The following is an 18879-nucleotide window of genomic DNA, read 5'->3' on the forward strand; positions in this document are numbered from 1 at the left end:
GCCAATGTATTGTGGAACTATTTTAAAACAAATTATGGTGGTCCTCTTTCATTTAAAGGAAGAGAATATGTTTCGACGTTATGTATCTGTGACTGGGGACTATCCCTGGCTTAGCTGCCTGGATCATTGGAAACTGTCATGGAACATAACCACTTTATGTCCAGCGAAGCCAGGCAAGTACATCGACTGTTCCAGTGAAGTAGTTTTTGCAGAAGCTGCCACCAAAGCAAAAACTTCGGTGCAATGTAAGTTTGAATGATCCAGATAGCTTTTCCCATGATCTTAAGTGCTGGCATCATCTGGATCTGCCAACAGGTGCTCTGCAGTCTGAGAATGGAAGAAGGAATTCTGAGGATCAGTAGCCAATATTGCACAAATTTGGCAAAACAGGTCTGATGAGGCAAGTCCTGCCACAATTATGTCTTCTCCTCTAATTCTTGTGTACCATGGCGTTGTGATCTCATTCTCTAGTTTCCCATGGAAGAGTGGGAGACCCAAATCCTTGGCCAGGGCCTTTTGCCCTTTTGATGATCTTGGAACCTTTTGATTCTTTCTTCTCTGCCTAGGTTGAGGAAAAGGCTAAACTTTGCTGGATTTGTTGTGAGATCAACTTATGGATGATTTGATTTGCAGTGGGTTTCCTTTTTAGATGCATGGTGTGTCAGTGGCATCATACAAAGCTGGACCAGTTAGTGGATTACAGTATCTCCTTTAAAATTAACCATGACAGAGAATGAACTTCGTTTACTTGAGGTAAACGGCTATATTGGCAGCATGATTAACACAGTCTTTGGTTCTATTTGAAATACATGAGTTTGAACAGGTGGCTTCAGATACCACACACTGCAAACGTAACTCCATTTCCTCAAGTTACCTTCAATGGTAGAACAGGACAGATTTAATTTGTTTCGGGGTTAACAGTCTTCAGTAGTTCCCTGAACAATTGCAAGAGTGATTTTCATAACTGCTTAGAAAATATTGATCTGCTGGGACAATATTTCTTGATTTAGATTTGCTTATATTAGCATCCACAAAGTTGCATATTATTATTGTCGTTTACAGTTACCAGCCTTAGTTAGCCAAACGGCTTCGTCAGTAGTTGTCTCTTCCCTTTGCAACCAACAAAAATAACATAGGAAAGCTAAACGTTTGGTTATTATCATACAGTATGGCCATGCAGTTCTTCAATTGGAGAAGTTTGCAATGTTATTTAGCTAAAACTGAATTGAGCTGGTGAATGTTTGCCCAAACTGCCAATTGCTTGGGACTATGTCAGGGAATACTCGAGTTTTGCCATCAGTAGTAGTTACTCTGAAGGACAAGGACTGGCCATTGAGGTATGAATTGCTCTGCCAGTTAGCTCCCCAGTTCCTTGACATGGCTTGCCAGCTCCCGTTCGATCCCTTGATGGATACAGCTGACAACGATCCAGTTCCTCCAACATTGCTTATCAGAACAAGCTCAAAATAGGACCTTCCATTGACTGTAAACCTTACCCCCCCTTTCTTTATGCATGGAACTCTGTATTTAATTCAAACATAATTGTTAGGGACAGTCTGCTTTACATTTGGTATCAGTGTAACGGTATGGATATTATATACATTGTTGAGAGCTTAGAAAATATTTACACACACACACGCACACACACACACACACACACACACACACACACACACACACAGAGGCACGCACACACAGGCACATACATGCAAAAACACAAGATTCACCTTTTGAACAGTACAGGAACAATGCCTCCCTTGTAGATGGCAATCTTCTCCCACGCAGGCTGTGCCATGTCAAAGTGCTTTAAGGGAGGGTTGCACCAACCGCCATTGCTATTTGGAAGAGCATAATTAGGAGGGCAGAAGTTTGTGGCCGTTATGGTCACAGATGCCCCTCTTAGGCACCATTTTGGGTCCTTCTTGTAGTCACAGACGATCTTGAAGCACTGGCCACACGATGCGCCATCGTTAAACAGTGCGGTGCTCAAAGCGGCAGTCTTGATCCCATACCCAGTGGAGTAGAGGTTTCCATAGCCACAAGCACCACCTGAATCATTTTTTTAAAGCATCCGAATCAATGCCCAAGTTATCTTCCAATGAAAGTTAACAAATAAAAATTTCCTCAAAGCATCTGTGTATTTATAAAGTCCCATCGCCGTTTTCCCACTGCTTTACTATACGCATGATTGACGAAACCACAGGAAGCAGTATAAACAGTGTGCATCCAAATGTTTTTTTCTAATCACAAAAGAGAATGCAGCAGATCCATCAAACAAACAGGTTTCATATATAAACCAGATGTTCACAATTGAATGATGTACTTGTGATCAGGAATCATACCCATGGTGCCGGAACCATCGCTCCCTCCGTAAAAGGTGGCATGGCCTGGCGTCCATGGCGAACCGGCAGAGGAGGCAGAAACTGCGGGCGCAAACACCGCGATCAACAGCGTGCCCAACACCGCCACCATGAGAGCAGCTACCCTTCTCTCCATTGCTTCTCCCGAAATCAATAATGGAAGAGCTTAGTGGCTGCAAGTGGGAGTAGAGGCCAGTGGTGGCAAGTGGGGATACTGCAGAGCTCTGCGCTCAACTTATAACACAATTCAGCTTCTGAAGCTGCCATGTGATATATGAAAGGAATCTCTGGCTAAACTTTTTATTTTAAATATATGTCGTAGAGAGGGAGAGGTCTCACATGGCGATCATGTTCCTCTTTCTCACTGAACCTTCAAAATAAAGCGGCTAAGAAGCCGGTTGTTCACATGATTTTATCGAATCGATCATGATTGCAACTGAGCTTCTTTGACGACAACTGGCAATCAGTACGCGCATAGATCTGTCATTCAATCTAAGTAGAGGCAACAAACTTTCCTATAGGTCCGTTGGCATAGAGAAATCTCTTCTTCGTTTTCAGCGTTGTTTTCATTCTTTTATTTCCAAACCCATCACCTTACACCTAAAAAATATCCTTGCCAAATGGCCACCGGTAATGTGCTGGTGTGCAAATATATATATATATTATGGATTTGTCTGTGTTACTTTGAATTGGAATGGACAAATTTCTGATCTTTCACAATACACAGTTTATCTAGCATCGGACAGTGTGTTTAATCACCTTTGTTTACTCTAATACCCAGTTGATAGCCATTCAATCTATTTTGATAAATTATTAAGAGAAAAAAATGAACAAGGAATGAGTTGAGTGATACATATATATATAATGGCAAACAAACACAGGCACATCATCCGATTTTGCTGTCAAATGACGCAAGGCAGATTGAGAAAAAGAAAACTCGCTTTTAACTGCGAGTACAACTGACGTGTTTTCTAAACGTACATACAAAGTCTTGTGCTACGCATTTCCGCTGTTCATTATATATATAAAATAATAATAATAATGACTGGCATATCAAAAGTAACTTAGAAAACTAAATTATTAGTTGTCATTCACCTTTTTAAAAGGTGATCATGACGACATATATACAGGTTGTTTGGTATTGATGAATACCAAATATAAAAGGTGGTCATCATGGCTTCCATATCATTTGGTAAAACATAAACGATTATGTATGAATAATAAGGCACAGTACAAGATTCAAGGAATGTAAAATAATGTAAAAACTCTTTGCTGTAAAAGACTTCACTTTTTGTATAGAAATTAGCGCCCCATGTATATCAATGTGGACGCACCTTTCGGTTTTCTAACGCTTGATGAGTTTTGGTTTCTTTACGATGAGTATTATTTAAAACCATAAATTCCTATATGCATTTAGGACTAATTTCTATAAAGTTACTTTATAGAAATTATTATGTAAAGATTGCTCTAAAAGCATATTCACCATGTTTAACCTACGCATACGTAATCATATGAAAACACCAAACTCTCGAAACTTTCGTTTTTCTACCTAAATTGCATCACAATTAAAAAGACTATATCCTTGAGTTCGATTACTAACCTCAAATGGGTTTTCAATCTCAATGACAACCAAATGTCCAGTACCCAAAAAAAAAAAAATTCGAGATCTGTAACACGCATTGTATAAGATCCAAAATCAATAAGTCAAATATTTTGCTTGAATAGCAATGTGAATCCAAATGGGTCTTGGGGTCTCTAGCTAGTTAGTTCAATTGTTCTCCCTTTCTTCTGAATTTGATAATGTTATTGCATGGGCTCCATTCAGGTGGCGTTTCCATGAAGCATATGCCCTACATTGAAAGCTTAATTCAATGTTGGCACTGGGTGAACTTGGGTCCAATTATATGGAGTAACCCCATGAAATCTGGGTCATTATCCCACGGTCAATTAAAATTTTGTTAACCATATATTGAGTTCCCTATTGAAAAAATTTCAAGCTTTGCTCCCATCTCCATTCCTGGGCACATTGATTGAGGAGATGCCGTCACGACGTCCCAACGCTTTAGGTGCTGGGAGTCTCAATGGAGGCAGCCCTCGAGTATGTGGATGGTATGGGACATTTTGATCAGCTTGAGAGTTGAAAGTAATGGAAGAACAGACCATTTCTTCCTCAACTTCAACTTGAGACAAACTACCCAAGTTCCAAAAAGCATTCAAGTGCTCTAATTAATCTTCTAAGTTCAACTTAAGTCTGTAGCAAGCTAAAAGTTTCGATGATCATGATGCCGATAGGGCAAAGGAGAGCCAGTAAAATTGGTGCCAAAAAGAAAGAAGAATATCCCAGATCAATATGCAAGCATCTTACTAAAATCATGCCATCATTAAAATGAAATTTTCTTTGCAGGAATTTTGAACATATGGACATTGTATATACCATGTACCCAATCCTCAGATTTTAATTAAGAAGTTGAAGAAGCAACTAGGTACTTCTCACAGGATTGAAGACGTGAAGATTACCATCTACATAGTTGTGCCATTCCTCGTGTGTGCATCTTTTTAACTTTTTCCTTTGATTTCTGTATACGATTTCTTATGCCATCAGAGTTAAACAATCCAATGATGGGAGGAAGGATTCATCTGTGATCACCCTCAAGCATATACAATTCTCGAACATAAATAACAGGTATTTGAAAAGTGCCCTTCCTCTTTTTCTTGCTCCCATAATGGCGTTGAAGATAAGTTCAACCTTTCCCCTGGAAAGCTATCGACTCTGGCATAAAGTTCATGGAGAATAGAACATTGAATTCTTGCGGTTCTTGCCTTCACCGTGGTTTCCAATGGCCAACAGTCTCTACTTCATCCCACGCTTGTGGTATCAAAGACAAAAGCATCACTGATCATCTCAATTCTCAAGCCCGCTGCCAAACCCTTCTTCTTCTTTTACCATTGTCATTCTGCGCCTTGTATATCAACTTACTGTTTTTCTGTGAACTAAACAAAATTTTATTACCATTGTATATGAACTGAACTTCCTGTTTTTCTGTGAACTTAACAAAATTTTATTACCATTGTAATTCTGCACCTTGTATATGGACTTCCTGTTTTTCTGTGAACTTAACAAAATTTTATTACCATTGTAATTCTGCACCTTGTATATGGACTTCCTGTTTTTCTGTGAACTTAACAAAATTTTATTACCATTGTAATTCTGCACCTTGTATATCAACTTCCTGTTTTTCTGTGAACTTAACAAGATTTTATTACCATTGTAATTCTGAGTTTGTCTGTGAACTTGACAAAATTTTAGTGAGCGAGCAGCTGTGATGGCTAGGCAGCTCATTTATTTATAGAGAATGGACCTTGTAAAAGTTTCTAGAGTACTCTTCAATATCTCTGGTAATTCTGCACCTTGTATATCAACTTCCTGTTTTTCTGTGAACTTAACAATTTTTTTTACCATTGTAATTCTGCACCTCGTATATCAACTTCCTGTTTGTCTGTGAACTTGACAAAATTTTAGTGAGCGAGCAGCTGTGATGGCTAGGCAACTCATTTATTTATAAAGAATGGACCTTGTAAAAGTTTCTAGAGTACTCTTCAATATCTCTGACATATTTTTTTTTTGTGATATCAAAGTGGGTTTCACATCTGCCAGCCAGTGATTACTTCAAAGTTTTGTTGCGTTGGCGAGTGATCAAGAAACGATGGTTCGGGTGAAGTGGAGACAGGGTTAGTAGGCACACATGTGAACGTGAACTGCTTCAAGAGCGAGTCCAAATTAACTATAAAAATCACACGTACTCCACTGACTGGCATGAATGTACGTGACATGGTCAAACGCTACCTCCTCATAGGTTTCAGTCGAATGTCCAAGTTAGAGGAGGCTGAAGCGAGAGACATCCTGAAGAGGCCAAAGCCCCTCTCCTTTCCACTGTCTTTAGAATCCAGTGCTGCTTTGGAACTTGGGTAAAAAACGAAGACACTCATCAAGCAAAGTGTCGTAAGTCTAAAGGAATAATGCTTATGAAAATTGAACTGATGACCAAACTTTTAACACCTGCGAATCGAACAGGTTACATAACGCTTGGCAATGTGAATGGGAAACAAATGATTCAAAATATGATTGAAAATCATCCAGAGATTTTGTTATCATATGACTTTTGAGTTGAATAGAGCTCGTGTTGCTTGGAAAGAGTTATGTTTCTCGAAACTGCTAAACAAATTTGCAGGACTTTTAGGGAGCTAAGCGACGTCCAATACGACAATGTTGGCATATATCGACTATCCCAATTTACTTAAAAGCATGGAACACATGATTACCCTTCTAGAAAATTAATATCTTGGCAAGCTAGGTCAATGCGGGATGAAATTCAACTTATATTTGTCTCGGTTGGATCATGATGTCCCCACGGAGCCCATTATGTAAAAGTTTAAATTAGTGGGTCCAGTTATATAGGACGGCCTCATGGCCAAATGAAAATTTATTAATTATATGCTTATTGACCCATGAAAAAAATGTTTTTAGCTCTGCTCCTCGATGTCTGATTCATATTAAAGGAAAATGAGCAAGAAGATGAAAAATTTCAGCTCCTATAAAGATTGAGAACCCATTATCGATAGATTTGAAAGAAAATACTGATGGCTTCTACAGTATCACACAGTAACTGGTGTTAATTCGTTTCGTCTCTACAGTTTCAGTCACTAACTGGTGTTTGTTCCACTAATGTCGCTGATTTTAGCAACTTCCCGATCGGGAGGCACGACTTTCACTGCCATTTTCAAATCATGTCAGTGAAGCTTTTACCAACACTTCGCCCATCTTTACTGACATTGTTCGCGCCATTAAAGGGTCATTTCTTGTAGTGGATTACTGATGGTTCTCGTGAAGAGAATGCCTTTCTTGCTAGTACAAATATTGATGTGGAAGCTTAAATTTGAAGACCACACTCGAAATAGATTCGGATTCTTGCTTTCTACTAATTGGAGAAAAGAATGGATAGTGTGAAAAGAGGAGCTGGATTCTCAAAGGCAAACTGTGACCAAACCAGTCCAGGCATGCTGATATAAATTCTCATGGTTGTTCCTTCAACTAATATAGCTCAATCTGAGACATTAAAATACCTCTTATGTATAGAAACTTTTCAGTTGATGAACAAATCCAGTTTCACTCTTTTGAATAGCTATCACGCATGCTACAATATAGAATCAAGTATAATCTCTGCTAAAAATTATTTATCTTGGGTGATTGGTGCAGGAGCTACTAAGCTCATGGCCTTGCTCCTAAGCTCTTCACAATAACTCCAATCCCTTAAACAATGCCCTGTAACGACAGCAAATGAAGCTACTATTGTCAGCAACGGCTAGCAACAAGGTAATTTCTTTGGATAGCGGTCATAACCACAGCTTGAAGTTCTTCACAGCATTTAGATGTGGGAGATCATCTATTTACCTATAGGAAAAGGTCCTGGCCTATTGCAGTTTTGAGCCTTTCTCTACTGTAGTAAACTAAACGAAATTAAGTGAGTTAGCCATGATTGGCAGCTTGTGAGTGTAGACTCCTTAGGGGCAGTTTGGCGTTAGGAATAATACATGAGTATTTCATGAATTTCTCTTAAAATTAGAGTATATTACGGGATACTTGTTTAAGTGTTTCATGAATTTTTCTCAATTTTGAGGGATTTATGGAACAGGCGCATCTTATTCCTAACGCCAAAAAGCCCTTTAGGGGCCGTTTGGTATTAAGAACAACATAAGAGCATTCCACAAATCTACTTCAAAATTGGAGTAGATTAGTGAGATACTTGTTCAAGTGTTTAATAAATCTACTCTCGTTTTGGAGCACATTCATTAAACATTCGCACTTTCTTCTTAATGCTAAACGATCCACATATGCTTACTCCTGCTCCTTCCGCATTGCATAGTTATTTTCTGACTCTTTTGCTTTTTTTAGACCGAAAAACGTTTCTTGGCCACAAAGATGCCGGTTAACCATAATTTATTTGGGAATAAATGTTTGTTTCCTTAGACCTGTCATGTTAGGTTTAAGAAATTGTACAAATTAACCCTTTAACCCTTTGTCATGACAAAGCTTTTTCATTTTTTTTTTTGAACGTAATTGTCATGTAGATCATGACAAGTAGTCAAGAGGAAAATCCTAAGTCCTTTTTGCAATTAACCTGTTACTTCACAGATAATGTCCTTCATATGAAACTCTGATAGCTATGATAACAGGAACGCTTTCATAAATTTGTCTTAAAAATTAGGGCAATATATATATATATATATATATATAATATTTTAATAAGCCATGAGTTGTTAACCTCTCGCTTACCATAATACGAAAGCTACTTTTAAAAGATTACTAGACTTTCGTGCAAGCTTTTTTCTCCTTTACATGAAGAAATTATTTTTTTATTTAATTTCCAAAATACATGAGAAAAACACGTAAAGAAATCATAATTCATAAAGCATAAAATCTTTGTTGCAGTCATGAACTCTTCTTGTTTGAATTTGCTTTTACGGCATTACTTAAAAGGTTTTCACCTTGAAGTAGAGGACGGATGCAATACCTTTGTTGGCTCCTCCTATTCACCTTCCATAAGTCAATATTCCATAGTTCATTACATACATCTGCCATAAAAAATTCAGATCTATCCTCAAAATTGCGGATGCCCATTTCTCCATGCTTAAACATCTACCAAACCAATCAACTTTTTTTATTCGGATATCGAAATAATATGTATATTTTCTAAATGGTGTAACGCATCCACGTAACACTATTGGCCTTCGAAAGATTAATTACAATAAAATCATTTTATTATCAGAACATGGTAGACACCTGCATATACAATCAGAACCAGGAGTTTTACTGGCAATTAGAATTCTATTTGTCAACAGAGTCATAATGCCATTTAAGGCTTAGATCTGATGATGCATGCACGCCTGCATTAATTGATTGAATAATTGGAACTTCAATGTTGATATTAAAGAAATCTTGTGAGAGAGATTTGACAAGCTACAAAAGATTCCATCAAAGCCGCGTATATTATATTATGGGACAATAACTGTATTTCCAAGTTGCCTACACTAGTCTACAAACCATGTGAACGTACGACTGCATATGCACATCCTTATTTTCACATACAATATTTGGTGTCGTTTGGAGGGACTTAGCATAGTTGGTAGGATTGACAAGTAAGTAAAAATGCAGTGGTTGGTTCAATTCTTTTGAGTGATGTTTCTTTGAACTGTAAATAGTGCACTCTATGTCACAATGGTACGCTGTTTTGAGCGTCGTACCCATACCGGTATGCCGGTACGTTCTGGTACGTTTGGATTTGGTTTTGGATCAGAACCAGATCCAAACCATACCATAAGTCATAACAATCGATCGAAAACGAAAAGTCGAGTTCGGAAAACCTAATTCCTCGACTTTGTTCTTCCTTCCTTCGGCGGTGAGCTCTTGGCAACCTTGGGCAGCGGACGACGGACGGCGACTGGACACCGGCGGCGGATGATGACTGGACGCCGGCGACGGACTGCGGCGGCGGTATTGAGGGTTTTGTCCCTTGATGCCCAATCTTTCGATTTTGTCACTTGAATGATTGAATCTTGAATCCTTGATGCTCGTTTTCTTTTTGGGGATATTTAGTTCGGTAATCGGTATAGTAAATGTCTGCTTTGTTGCTTTATATTTAGAATATATGCCCACGCCATTTGCTTTGTCTCCACAAAACAAAAAGGGGTTTTCAGTTTTCTTCATCAACGAAAACTGAAAATTTTTTGGCAAATTACTGCCACAACTTTAATGGAAGGAAGTTGAAGGAACATTGTTTTAATGTGATGATATTGCTTTTTTTGTTTTAATGAGATTATCTATGGAAGGAACTTGAAGGAACATTGCTTGTTGGTGATGATATCATTTGGTTTTTTCAAAATTTTGAATTAAAAATATGTAATAATAATTAATTATCATATATAATAGTCGCCGTATTCGTACCAAGATTTTAAAAAATGTCATACCCATACCCGTATACCTGTACCCGCACCCATACCAGTACCATACCATTGTCACATAGGCTACACTTTAGTCGATAAATTTGAAGCTCTCCATTCAAATCTCGAAGCAGTCATGCACCCCGAACACAACACCAATCCACTCATAACAAATCATTAGAATACCAGTTGATATAAGGCCTACATCGGCCAACGTATATGGTCCTGTATATGGTAATTAAAAAATATTTATTTTTATCATTACTTTATGTATTGTAGCTGAGGTACGGCCTGTTACATGCAGACCGACGCAAGTATACCAATAAAAAGTTGATATTTTTCAACATTGTTTATATTTTTGTAGTTTTCTTAGTCAATTTGAAGAAGTCAATTACTTGAAGTGCTTCGATCCAAACGTATTTTATTTTTTCTTGAAATATAAGGAAATATTAAATAATCATTAATTTGTTATATTTTGCCAGGCTCGCGATTTATTTTATGATGCTACTACAAGTCAAATTTTGACAGTCCTTTTTTTTTTATTATGCCCAAAGGTATTGCAAAAATTTTGCAAAAGGCTTCATATTTCTGGATTTTATAGTACGGGATATATATATATATATATATATATATATATATTAAAAAACCCATATTTGGAAATGTATTGAATTTGTAATTTTGTCATGTTTTCTTTCGAAATTGCGAAGATATAAATTATTAAGCAACATATATTCTTCTTGTGTTCAACAACGAAGAAGCAATACAAAAATAGAAGTATGGCTAGCTGAACGAGGAAGTACTGGTTCTGCAGGTTTCACAAATAGCCTAATTAAGGGCCCATTGCTGAAGATGCATTTGCAGGTTCCGTCAGTTCCACTTGGAGTGTGAAGATTGTGACTGGTTAAGATTCCTGTTCATGTGATATCGGCCATGCAAAGAAAGATCAGCACCATCAACGAAGAAGATACATATTTTAGTTTTATCTGCAACAAGCTCTGCAATTTGCTCTGCACTCTTTAAACTGACGGTAACAACTCAAAATGCTATAAATTTACCACGACGGTTCGGTCCTGATCCACGTACACGAAGAAGGATCGGACCAGAACAGAACCCAACCCCCTCCTTTTTTTCTACTGCTTTCGGATTCAGGGCTGCTTTGGGATTTGAGTAGACCAATAGTGCATCTGTGAACTAAAGTGTCGCACTTTACTAATTTTGGTTGTCTCCATATATATTGTTTTATGTTTGGCAGCTTTGAGCAGCTCTGAATGTGAAGCCCAACCAGGAAGCCCCAATAAGGGACGTAAACAGTTCCAATTCGGGTTGAAACAAAACTTTACTAAATTCGACTTAAATAGATTTTAGGTAACTGAATTCGGATTATAGCTTGGATTTGAATCTTACCAACTAATATAATATCTATAAATCTATATATAACCAGGTCAGATCTTTATCAAATCCCAATCAAATATTGGACTCAGATTTCAAAATTCAAATCAGTTATGGAACTGCATACTGAATTTGAATCCAATTAGTAATTGGATTAAACAAATTGGTAATCGCATATTACATCCATGGCTGGCTAACCCTATTGCTTCGTTCTATTATTTGGATTTGGATATAAATCTGGATCTAGTCCATATCCATGGCTTTTTATTATGACCATGGGACCACAATTGGTGAAAGAGACGGAAGAGTGCAGGTGGTCGGAGCAGTAGGTGCAGCCATGGTGGAACATTTCTTTCATATTCTTTCATTTACATTTTTCTTTTTCTTATTAAACTTTTTAATTTGGATTTTCAGATCCATCATCCTCTTTTTGAGTCTTCAGGTACCATCTCCACCACCACTCAAATGATTAAAAAAAAATTGATGCTAACCTTGATAGATACTGTAGATATATAAGAAGAAAGACATAAATATAGCCTTAACTTCATTTTAGTAGATCATTCATATATAAGTTTTATGGTTTCCAACATAAATTGAAAGGGGAACCAGCATGAAAGAGAAAATTCATCGTGAACAACACTGAAAAATCCCCTTCAACATTCAAACGCCTCTGAATGGTAAGATTTCATTTTCATGGCCAGATTGCCTCTTAAACACATTAATGGCAGAAGTGGAAGCGTGCTGGTGAATCACATTAATGGCAAAGGTAAATGTATATAGTTACAAATCGAAGTTGATAACCAAAGGAAAAGATGAACTTAGTAGTTAAAACGCAGTCAATACGATTCTTTGGAATTTTGGCTTTTAAATGTTCTGTTCATGGAGGAAGCGGGAAAGGAGGGGAGAGAACGTGGAAATAATTGCAGCAGTCCTCGCCCTGTGAGAAGAAGAAGGCAGCAGCAGCAGAGACTTAAAATATTCATGCAAACGACTGCGAATTTAAATCCACCACCTCAAGGGTCGTGCACCCATGTACTGAAACCACGTGCATCGACGAGGCTCACCACCACTCCATCTCCCTCTCCCCGCCATTTTTGCTTCCTTCAATTCTCGCTATTTAAACTTCAACACCCACTTCCCTGCACTACCTCTCTCCTTATCTCTTCCTTGTTTAGCAGAAACAACACTGCTACCTGGTGATTTCCATGGCTTCTCAAAGCAGTGTTCTTCTTCTCGTTCTTCTTTTACCTTCCGTGGTGGTGGACATGGCTACTGCTTCTGCTTCTGAGGGATGGACGAATGCCCACGCTACCTTTTACGGCGGGAGTGATGCTTCCGGGACAATGGGTACGTAGTTGAATCAGTGTTCCGTATTTGCTGTATCTCGGCGTTCTCCTTAACTGATTCGGTTTTTACTGTAAGATCTAGGATTTGAGGTATGCGAAGATGACCTTGATTTAGAGGTTGGATTCTCTTTGAGAGGAATTGAAATCAGCCGGTTGTTAAAAGTTGAGCGATGACAGAATATTTAAAATCGTTGCTAAAAGTACCGTGTTGCAAGAACATCTTGCAGTAGTTTAAATATTTAACCATCCACAGGCAGATTTCAATTTTTTCCTTTTGTAGGTTTCGTGGCTGATTTCAATTTTTTGCTTCTTTAGATACGAAGGTTGATCTAAAATCTAGATTTGTAGGTTTCGTGGAGGGTCAGGCTGCAGCCCCTCAGGTGTTCTCCCGTCTTTCCCCATAACATATGAACTTCTTACAATGGACCCATATAATGTTTTTCAAAAATTTAGTTGGCTCTGCCCTGGTCCGGCTTCATATGAGATACTAAATGAATCTGCTAGTTATATATTTAAAAGCTGGTCCGGCTTCATATGAGATCAAAATGAATCTGCTAATTGTATATTTAAAAGCTGGTGGGATCATAATTGTCAGACCTGTGACTCAGATTCAGATCAAATCAATAGGAAATGAGTTGACTCGCGAACTATTAAAATAACCATAATATAAATCACTGCAGCTGAATCGAGCGACTCCAGATTCAAGAACAAGTTGGCCAAACCTTAACTTATATCGCTAAATTCGTTAGCAGGTCGAGCTGACTCGAGCGACTCCCAAATCAATTTTGGCGAGTTTGGCAACTGTTCTGTCATGGCTCTAATTTGGACACACGGATATGCTTGTGTTTGCGTTTGGGCCTGTTCCTCGGCCGGACGTTGAAACCATGTGTCCTGCCTACTCTTAGCAGCCTCTGCAGGGTCTTGATTTTGTTCCAAAATTTCAATGTCGATCCAAATCTAAGTCTGACTTTAACCAGAGAAGATCCTATTAAATCAGATATGATAAACGCCGGATCTGACAATTATAATATTTTTCATTTTTTTATTTAGTAAATTTGTTCTTGTAAAAATCGAGAAATTTCATCCGAATGAATTGTGTTTCAGGAGGAGCTTGTGGATATGGAAACCTGTACTCGACTGGTTACGGGACGGCAACAGCTGCGCTCAGCACGGCGCTGTTCGACGACGGCGCCGCCTGTGGGCAGTGCTTCAAGATAATCTGCGACGTTCACGCCGACTCCAGGTGGTGCCGGACCGGCAAATCTGTGACCGTGACGGCCACCAACTTCTGCCCTCCAAATTTTGCTCTGCCGAACGATAATGGAGGATGGTGCAACCCCCCTCTTCAGCATTTTGACATGGCTCAGCCTGCTTGGGAGCAGATCGGCGTCTACCAAGGGGGCATTGTCCCTGTCCTCTTCAAAAGGTATTATTCGTATGATCAACCATTGCATCCTAATCCTTGAACGAGCACCTCAGTCATTCGATACTCTTTGCCCTTTTTTACAAGAAAAAATTAGTTGCATCGTAGTAACTGACCGCATCACAGTGCGAAGTTTAAAGAAATATGGTTTTTGTTTTGTGGGTTTGGTCTTGTAAGAGTTTCAAATCAAGAGTCTGAAGTTATGCAGTTTATAAAATCTAATTGGTACATGGCAAAAAACATCATTTTTCCTGTTCTCACGCTCTTGGGCATGTAAAATCCGTTTATACAGTAACACTTTCAGAATCAAACACACACAGTCACGTACATATGCCAATTTGTTGGAGGAATCGAAAGAGCCCGTTATCTCCAGTGAAATACTTTCTAGATTACCTTTCCTCATCCATCTCTTGGTGGATGATTTATTGCATATCAAGCTTACACGTCAGTACCGTTTCATGCAGGGTTCCTTGTGTTAAAGAAGGGGGAGTTCGTTTCACAATCAATGGAAGATCGTATTTCGAGCTTGTACTGATAACAAACGTTGGTGGTGCTGGTTCAATATCGGCTGTGTCGATCAGGGGATCGCAAGGGAACTGGCAAGCCATGACAAGAAACTGGGGTGCAAATTGGCAAAGCAATTTATACCTCAATGAGAAATCTCTCTCCTTCAGAGTCACTACTACTGATGGCACAACTATGGTCTTCCCTGACATTGCACCTAGTAATTGGCAGTTTGGGCAGACTTTTACTAGCACTGTCCAGTTCTGATGTTTCCTGTTTCTTAGTGAAATTTGGTTGGGAGTTAGCAGTGGCGTGCTTCATCTTTCAGCCAAAGCAGCCCGCTAGCCAACCATATAGGTTGTTGTTTAAGTATCAGCAGCGGTAGCAGTAGCAGTACTAGCATAGAGGACACACTGTATTGGCTTCAATCTGAGAATGTTCTTTTTTAAATCTCAGAACCACACGGGATTCGTAAGCAATATATCAGTTTATTCCAAGCTTTGTAAACGGATAAGACTGTCTTTAAGATTGTCTGTGAAGCATGTGGGTTTTAATAGATGAACTTCAAGTATTATCTTGGCTTCAATATGTCCTTTCTTTTGCTTGTTTTTGCGTTTTGGTTTGCTAACTGCAATTCACATATTATCAATTCGAATTCAGATATGCTAGTGGCTTCAGTCAAACTTCGTATGTTCGCGTGAAAGGATCCTGAGTTTTAGGCTGACAATATCCTCCTTGCCGATTGTACTAATCAAGTGAACTACTCACTGGTGTTATGATCTATCTAACGTCTCCTGTCTACATTTCCAGAGCTTTCTTCTTTTCAAAGCTTCATTTCCTGGAAACATCTCATTCACATTGTCATATTCAGTTGTTTCTCTTTTATGTTCAACAGGAGCTTGAGGATGCTTGTTTAGCATCCGTTCTCACTATTATGTCAGGCAACGAATTACAGTACAAGTGCTAAGTTTCTATAGAAAAGAAAGCTAAGAACATTATTTGTTTTCGTTAAATAGCTAAGTTTTCTCTTTTTCTCTCCCTTTTTTGGGAGAGAATCTTCCAAGCTTTTCCTCTGTTCTTTAATTGAAAAAAGAGACTGCACCATGTGCATTTTCAGAGATTTTACTGTTCAATCAAATGGACGCACCACACGCCATCTGATGATCTATTTTCTGTTTTTCTCTTAGATTCTTTTGTATCTGTCAGAACTATCTTTCACAGCAAAGTGGGCTGCCGTGCTTCGAGGAAGTTCTTCCGGGGCTGCCGTGCTTCGAGGAAGTTCTTCCGTCCTGCAGAACTGAACCTGGTTATGTGCATGTCCAAGTTCAAGCACTCCTCCGACTTTTCTCAAGCATGAGTAATCTTCCGTTTCGTGTTAATCTCCTTTAGTCCCTGCTAGCTCCCTATGACACCACAGAGAGAAAGAGAGAGAGAGAGAAAAAAAAAAAAAGGTTTATAACAGGACATCATGTCCACCACACTAGTGTCCTGTCAATGGTGTTGTTTGTCCACCACGTCCCTCCTATTCAGTGTTTGTTTTGCCTATGTCCATCTTATGTACTATGTTTATTTTCACGAGGACTGAAATTTGAATTCTTTTTCCATGCCAAGAATTGTAATAATTGTTCAACCTTTTCCTAAGTGTGAGCGTACAAAATAACTGAAATATTCATTTTATAAAACTAGTACGCAGAGATACTTGTTGGCTGGGGTGGGCCACTGCCCACACCAGCGCATCAAAAATCTCATTGCACTATCTCTGTATCTCAACATCACTTGTGTCACCAATGCAAGTGTCCCTGGCCTAAAAAATCCTGGCTCCACCACTCTATAAAACATAGAATAACAGGAGCTCCATGGGGTTAATCTTTTGCTAATCGAGATGTACGGACGATGGAGAAAGCAAATTTCGGCCTTGTAAAGTCCATGATGTACATACTCCTCTGGACCATGTTGTTGAATGAGAAAATGCATCCATCTGGCCATTCTCCCATAGAACGAGCTCCAAAAGGCTGTCAAAAATTTTTCTAAAAGGATAATCTGTTACCGTGTGAAACAGCAAAGCGAAATCCTAAACGAGATCAGAGAAACACCAAGGGCTTGAACAATAACTGAGCATATAACCTCTGTTCAACGAGCTAAAAGAAGCGGCATCTGTAGGCCCTGCAATGCTTTCTGCTTCATGTAGCTTTCTGCATTCTAAGTTTAGATGTTTAGTTAACGTGATGAGTCTTTGGAATGGCATCCTTTTAAGTTCCTTTCACAGGCTTGCACCACTTGTCGAGCTTTGGTTTCTTGACTAGCAGGGGGGTTCTGCATCCACAATCTGCTGAGCAAAGTTAGCTGCAGAGCGTAGTTGCCCACTTTGAAGCAGTGCAACCTGAATATTGCCACTCTCTAGGGCCAGATTGAACGTGTCTTCTCATTCCTAACAAAATGAAGAGCAACTTCTGGAAACCCCTTCTGCTGCAAATATGCAAATTGCAATCATGGCTTGTCCACTCTCCACAGAGGTCTGATCATTTCCTGATCATGCTCATGACCTTGTCATATTTCTTCTTTATAAAGGAAAACATATTCAGTTGCGTCAATAGCTATAGTGTGGTTCTTTCCATCACGATTCACGTAGTTGATTGTATTCCCACATACCTTTATGATGTATATAGGAACATCATCATGACATCATCTTCATTAGGAAGACAGTCCTTGATATGATTTAAGGTGGTGTAGATGAGAACATCATTCTCATCCCAGGCACCACTTTTCACACGAATAGTGCAAAGTATAGCGATGCATGAGCATGTTGCTCGCGATCACATCTGCATGCTTGCCTAGTAATGCGACATATTCCATGTCGGTGGACGTTACAACATACTAAGGAACTGTCTTGATAACAGTAGCACAATGTTACAGCCCTATAAATCTGCCCCTAAACGTGGGATAGATTCATGAAACATTTGTGACTGTGTTTCATGAATCTGCCCCTTTTTTTAGGATAGATTCATGGGAGAGTAACAGCATATTACTGTTGCCAAACTGCAAGCTCACCAAGAATGACCCTCTGCTGGAGATCAAAGATAATGTCCATCTTCTGCTCTACAAAGCAACTTTCCTGTGCCAGCATAAAATATTGCATCCAGCAACAGAGGCTTGATTTCTTCACTATTTCATTTTTCAGATAGGCATAACTTGAGTTTCTTTCTGGGTTGAAGATTCATAAAACCGCAAGAAACTATCTCTCGTATGGTACAGGGAATCGCCACTCACTGCAAAAGCAGGTCGTTCTCTCTCCAATTTGAAGACAATCATGCCACTATCATGACCAGTTGCCAGAAGATTCATTTCATGATGTGTTGCAAGAATCCAAAATCTGTCATGTTCTTTATGAAATGTTTGAATAGCAGTAGACTTTGTTACATCCCAAACTCGAATGCTTTTGTCCTCTGAATTAGACACCATAATATCCTGCTTCCGATGGAACATCAGGCAAGAAACATTATTCATCTGCACCCTCAAGGGCTCCACTTCCCGAGGAAGCTTTGTATCTAGGAACAAAGAAAGGAGAATGGAATACAATTATCGTAGTTACCCATGTGGACTAAACAACTTCTATTGGCTAAGTAAGATAATGTCGATCCAAGATCTGCTTCTGTGAAAGTAGGATATGATGCGGTAGATCGGAATGTACAGTAACAACTAATTAGGACATCAGACTCGTTAGTCGTTAACTGCACGGTAAAACACAGCGATCGTTCCACAGGTGAACCACATTCCTTCAAGGATGTGAGATAATGAAAGCTACAGAGAAAAAATGACAACTCTCTTGAAGTCTGAAGGCACATTGACAAAGAAATCATTGATC

General features: G+C 38.9%; 2 protein-coding genes across 2 annotated transcripts; one reads left to right on the forward strand and one right to left on the reverse strand.

Moving 5' to 3' along the window:
- Positions 1 to 1057: 1057 nt before the first annotated feature.
- On the reverse strand, positions 1058 to 2698 carry LOC116248009 (expansin-A11-like). Its single transcript, XM_031620541.2, has 3 exons — positions 2343 to 2698; positions 1728 to 2049; positions 1058 to 1521 (listed from the first exon to the last, which is right to left on the reverse strand). The coding sequence occupies exons 1-3, from the start codon at positions 2494 to 2496 to the stop codon at positions 1215 to 1217; spliced, it is 783 nt and encodes a 260-aa protein (XP_031476401.1). The 5' UTR covers positions 2497 to 2698; the 3' UTR covers positions 1058 to 1214.
- A 9554-nt stretch (positions 2699 to 12252) lies between these two features.
- LOC116248865 (expansin-A11-like) lies at positions 12253 to 15591 on the forward strand. Its single transcript, XM_031621874.2, has 3 exons — positions 12253 to 13091; positions 14195 to 14516; positions 14978 to 15591. Exons 1-3 carry the CDS (start codon positions 12950 to 12952, stop codon positions 15282 to 15284), a joined length of 771 nt encoding a protein of 256 aa, XP_031477734.2. The 5' UTR covers positions 12253 to 12949; the 3' UTR covers positions 15285 to 15591.
- The last annotated feature ends 3288 nt before the right edge of the window (positions 15592 to 18879 follow it).

Source organism: Nymphaea colorata, chromosome 2 (genome assembly GCF_008831285.2).
Source record: "Nymphaea colorata isolate Beijing-Zhang1983 chromosome 2, ASM883128v2, whole genome shotgun sequence".
Lineage (NCBI taxonomy): Eukaryota > Viridiplantae > Streptophyta > Magnoliopsida > Nymphaeales > Nymphaeaceae > Nymphaea > Nymphaea colorata.

Bases quoted from the DNA above. Each gene is read 5' to 3' on its own strand.
- LOC116248009 (XM_031620541.2), bottom strand. From the start codon at position 2,496: ATGGAGAGAAGGGTAGCTGCTCTCATGGTGGCGGTGTTGGGCACGCTG. The intron at 2,050-2,342 runs GTATGATTCCTG...AAAATGATTCAG, and splicing joins CGATGGTTCCGGCACCATGG to GTGGTGCTTGTGGCTATGGA. The intron at 1,522-1,727 runs GTGAATCTTGTG...AATTAAATACAG, and splicing joins GTTCCTGTACTGTTCAAAAG to AGTTCCATGCATAAAGAAAG.
- LOC116248865 (XM_031621874.2), top strand. From the start codon at position 12,950: ATGGCTTCTCAAAGCAGTGTTCTTCTTCTCGTTCTTCTTTTACCTTCC. The intron at 13,092-14,194 runs GTACGTAGTTGA...ATTGTGTTTCAG, and splicing joins TGATGCTTCCGGGACAATGG to GAGGAGCTTGTGGATATGGA. The intron at 14,517-14,977 runs GTATTATTCGTA...CGTTTCATGCAG, and splicing joins GTCCCTGTCCTCTTCAAAAG to GGTTCCTTGTGTTAAAGAAG.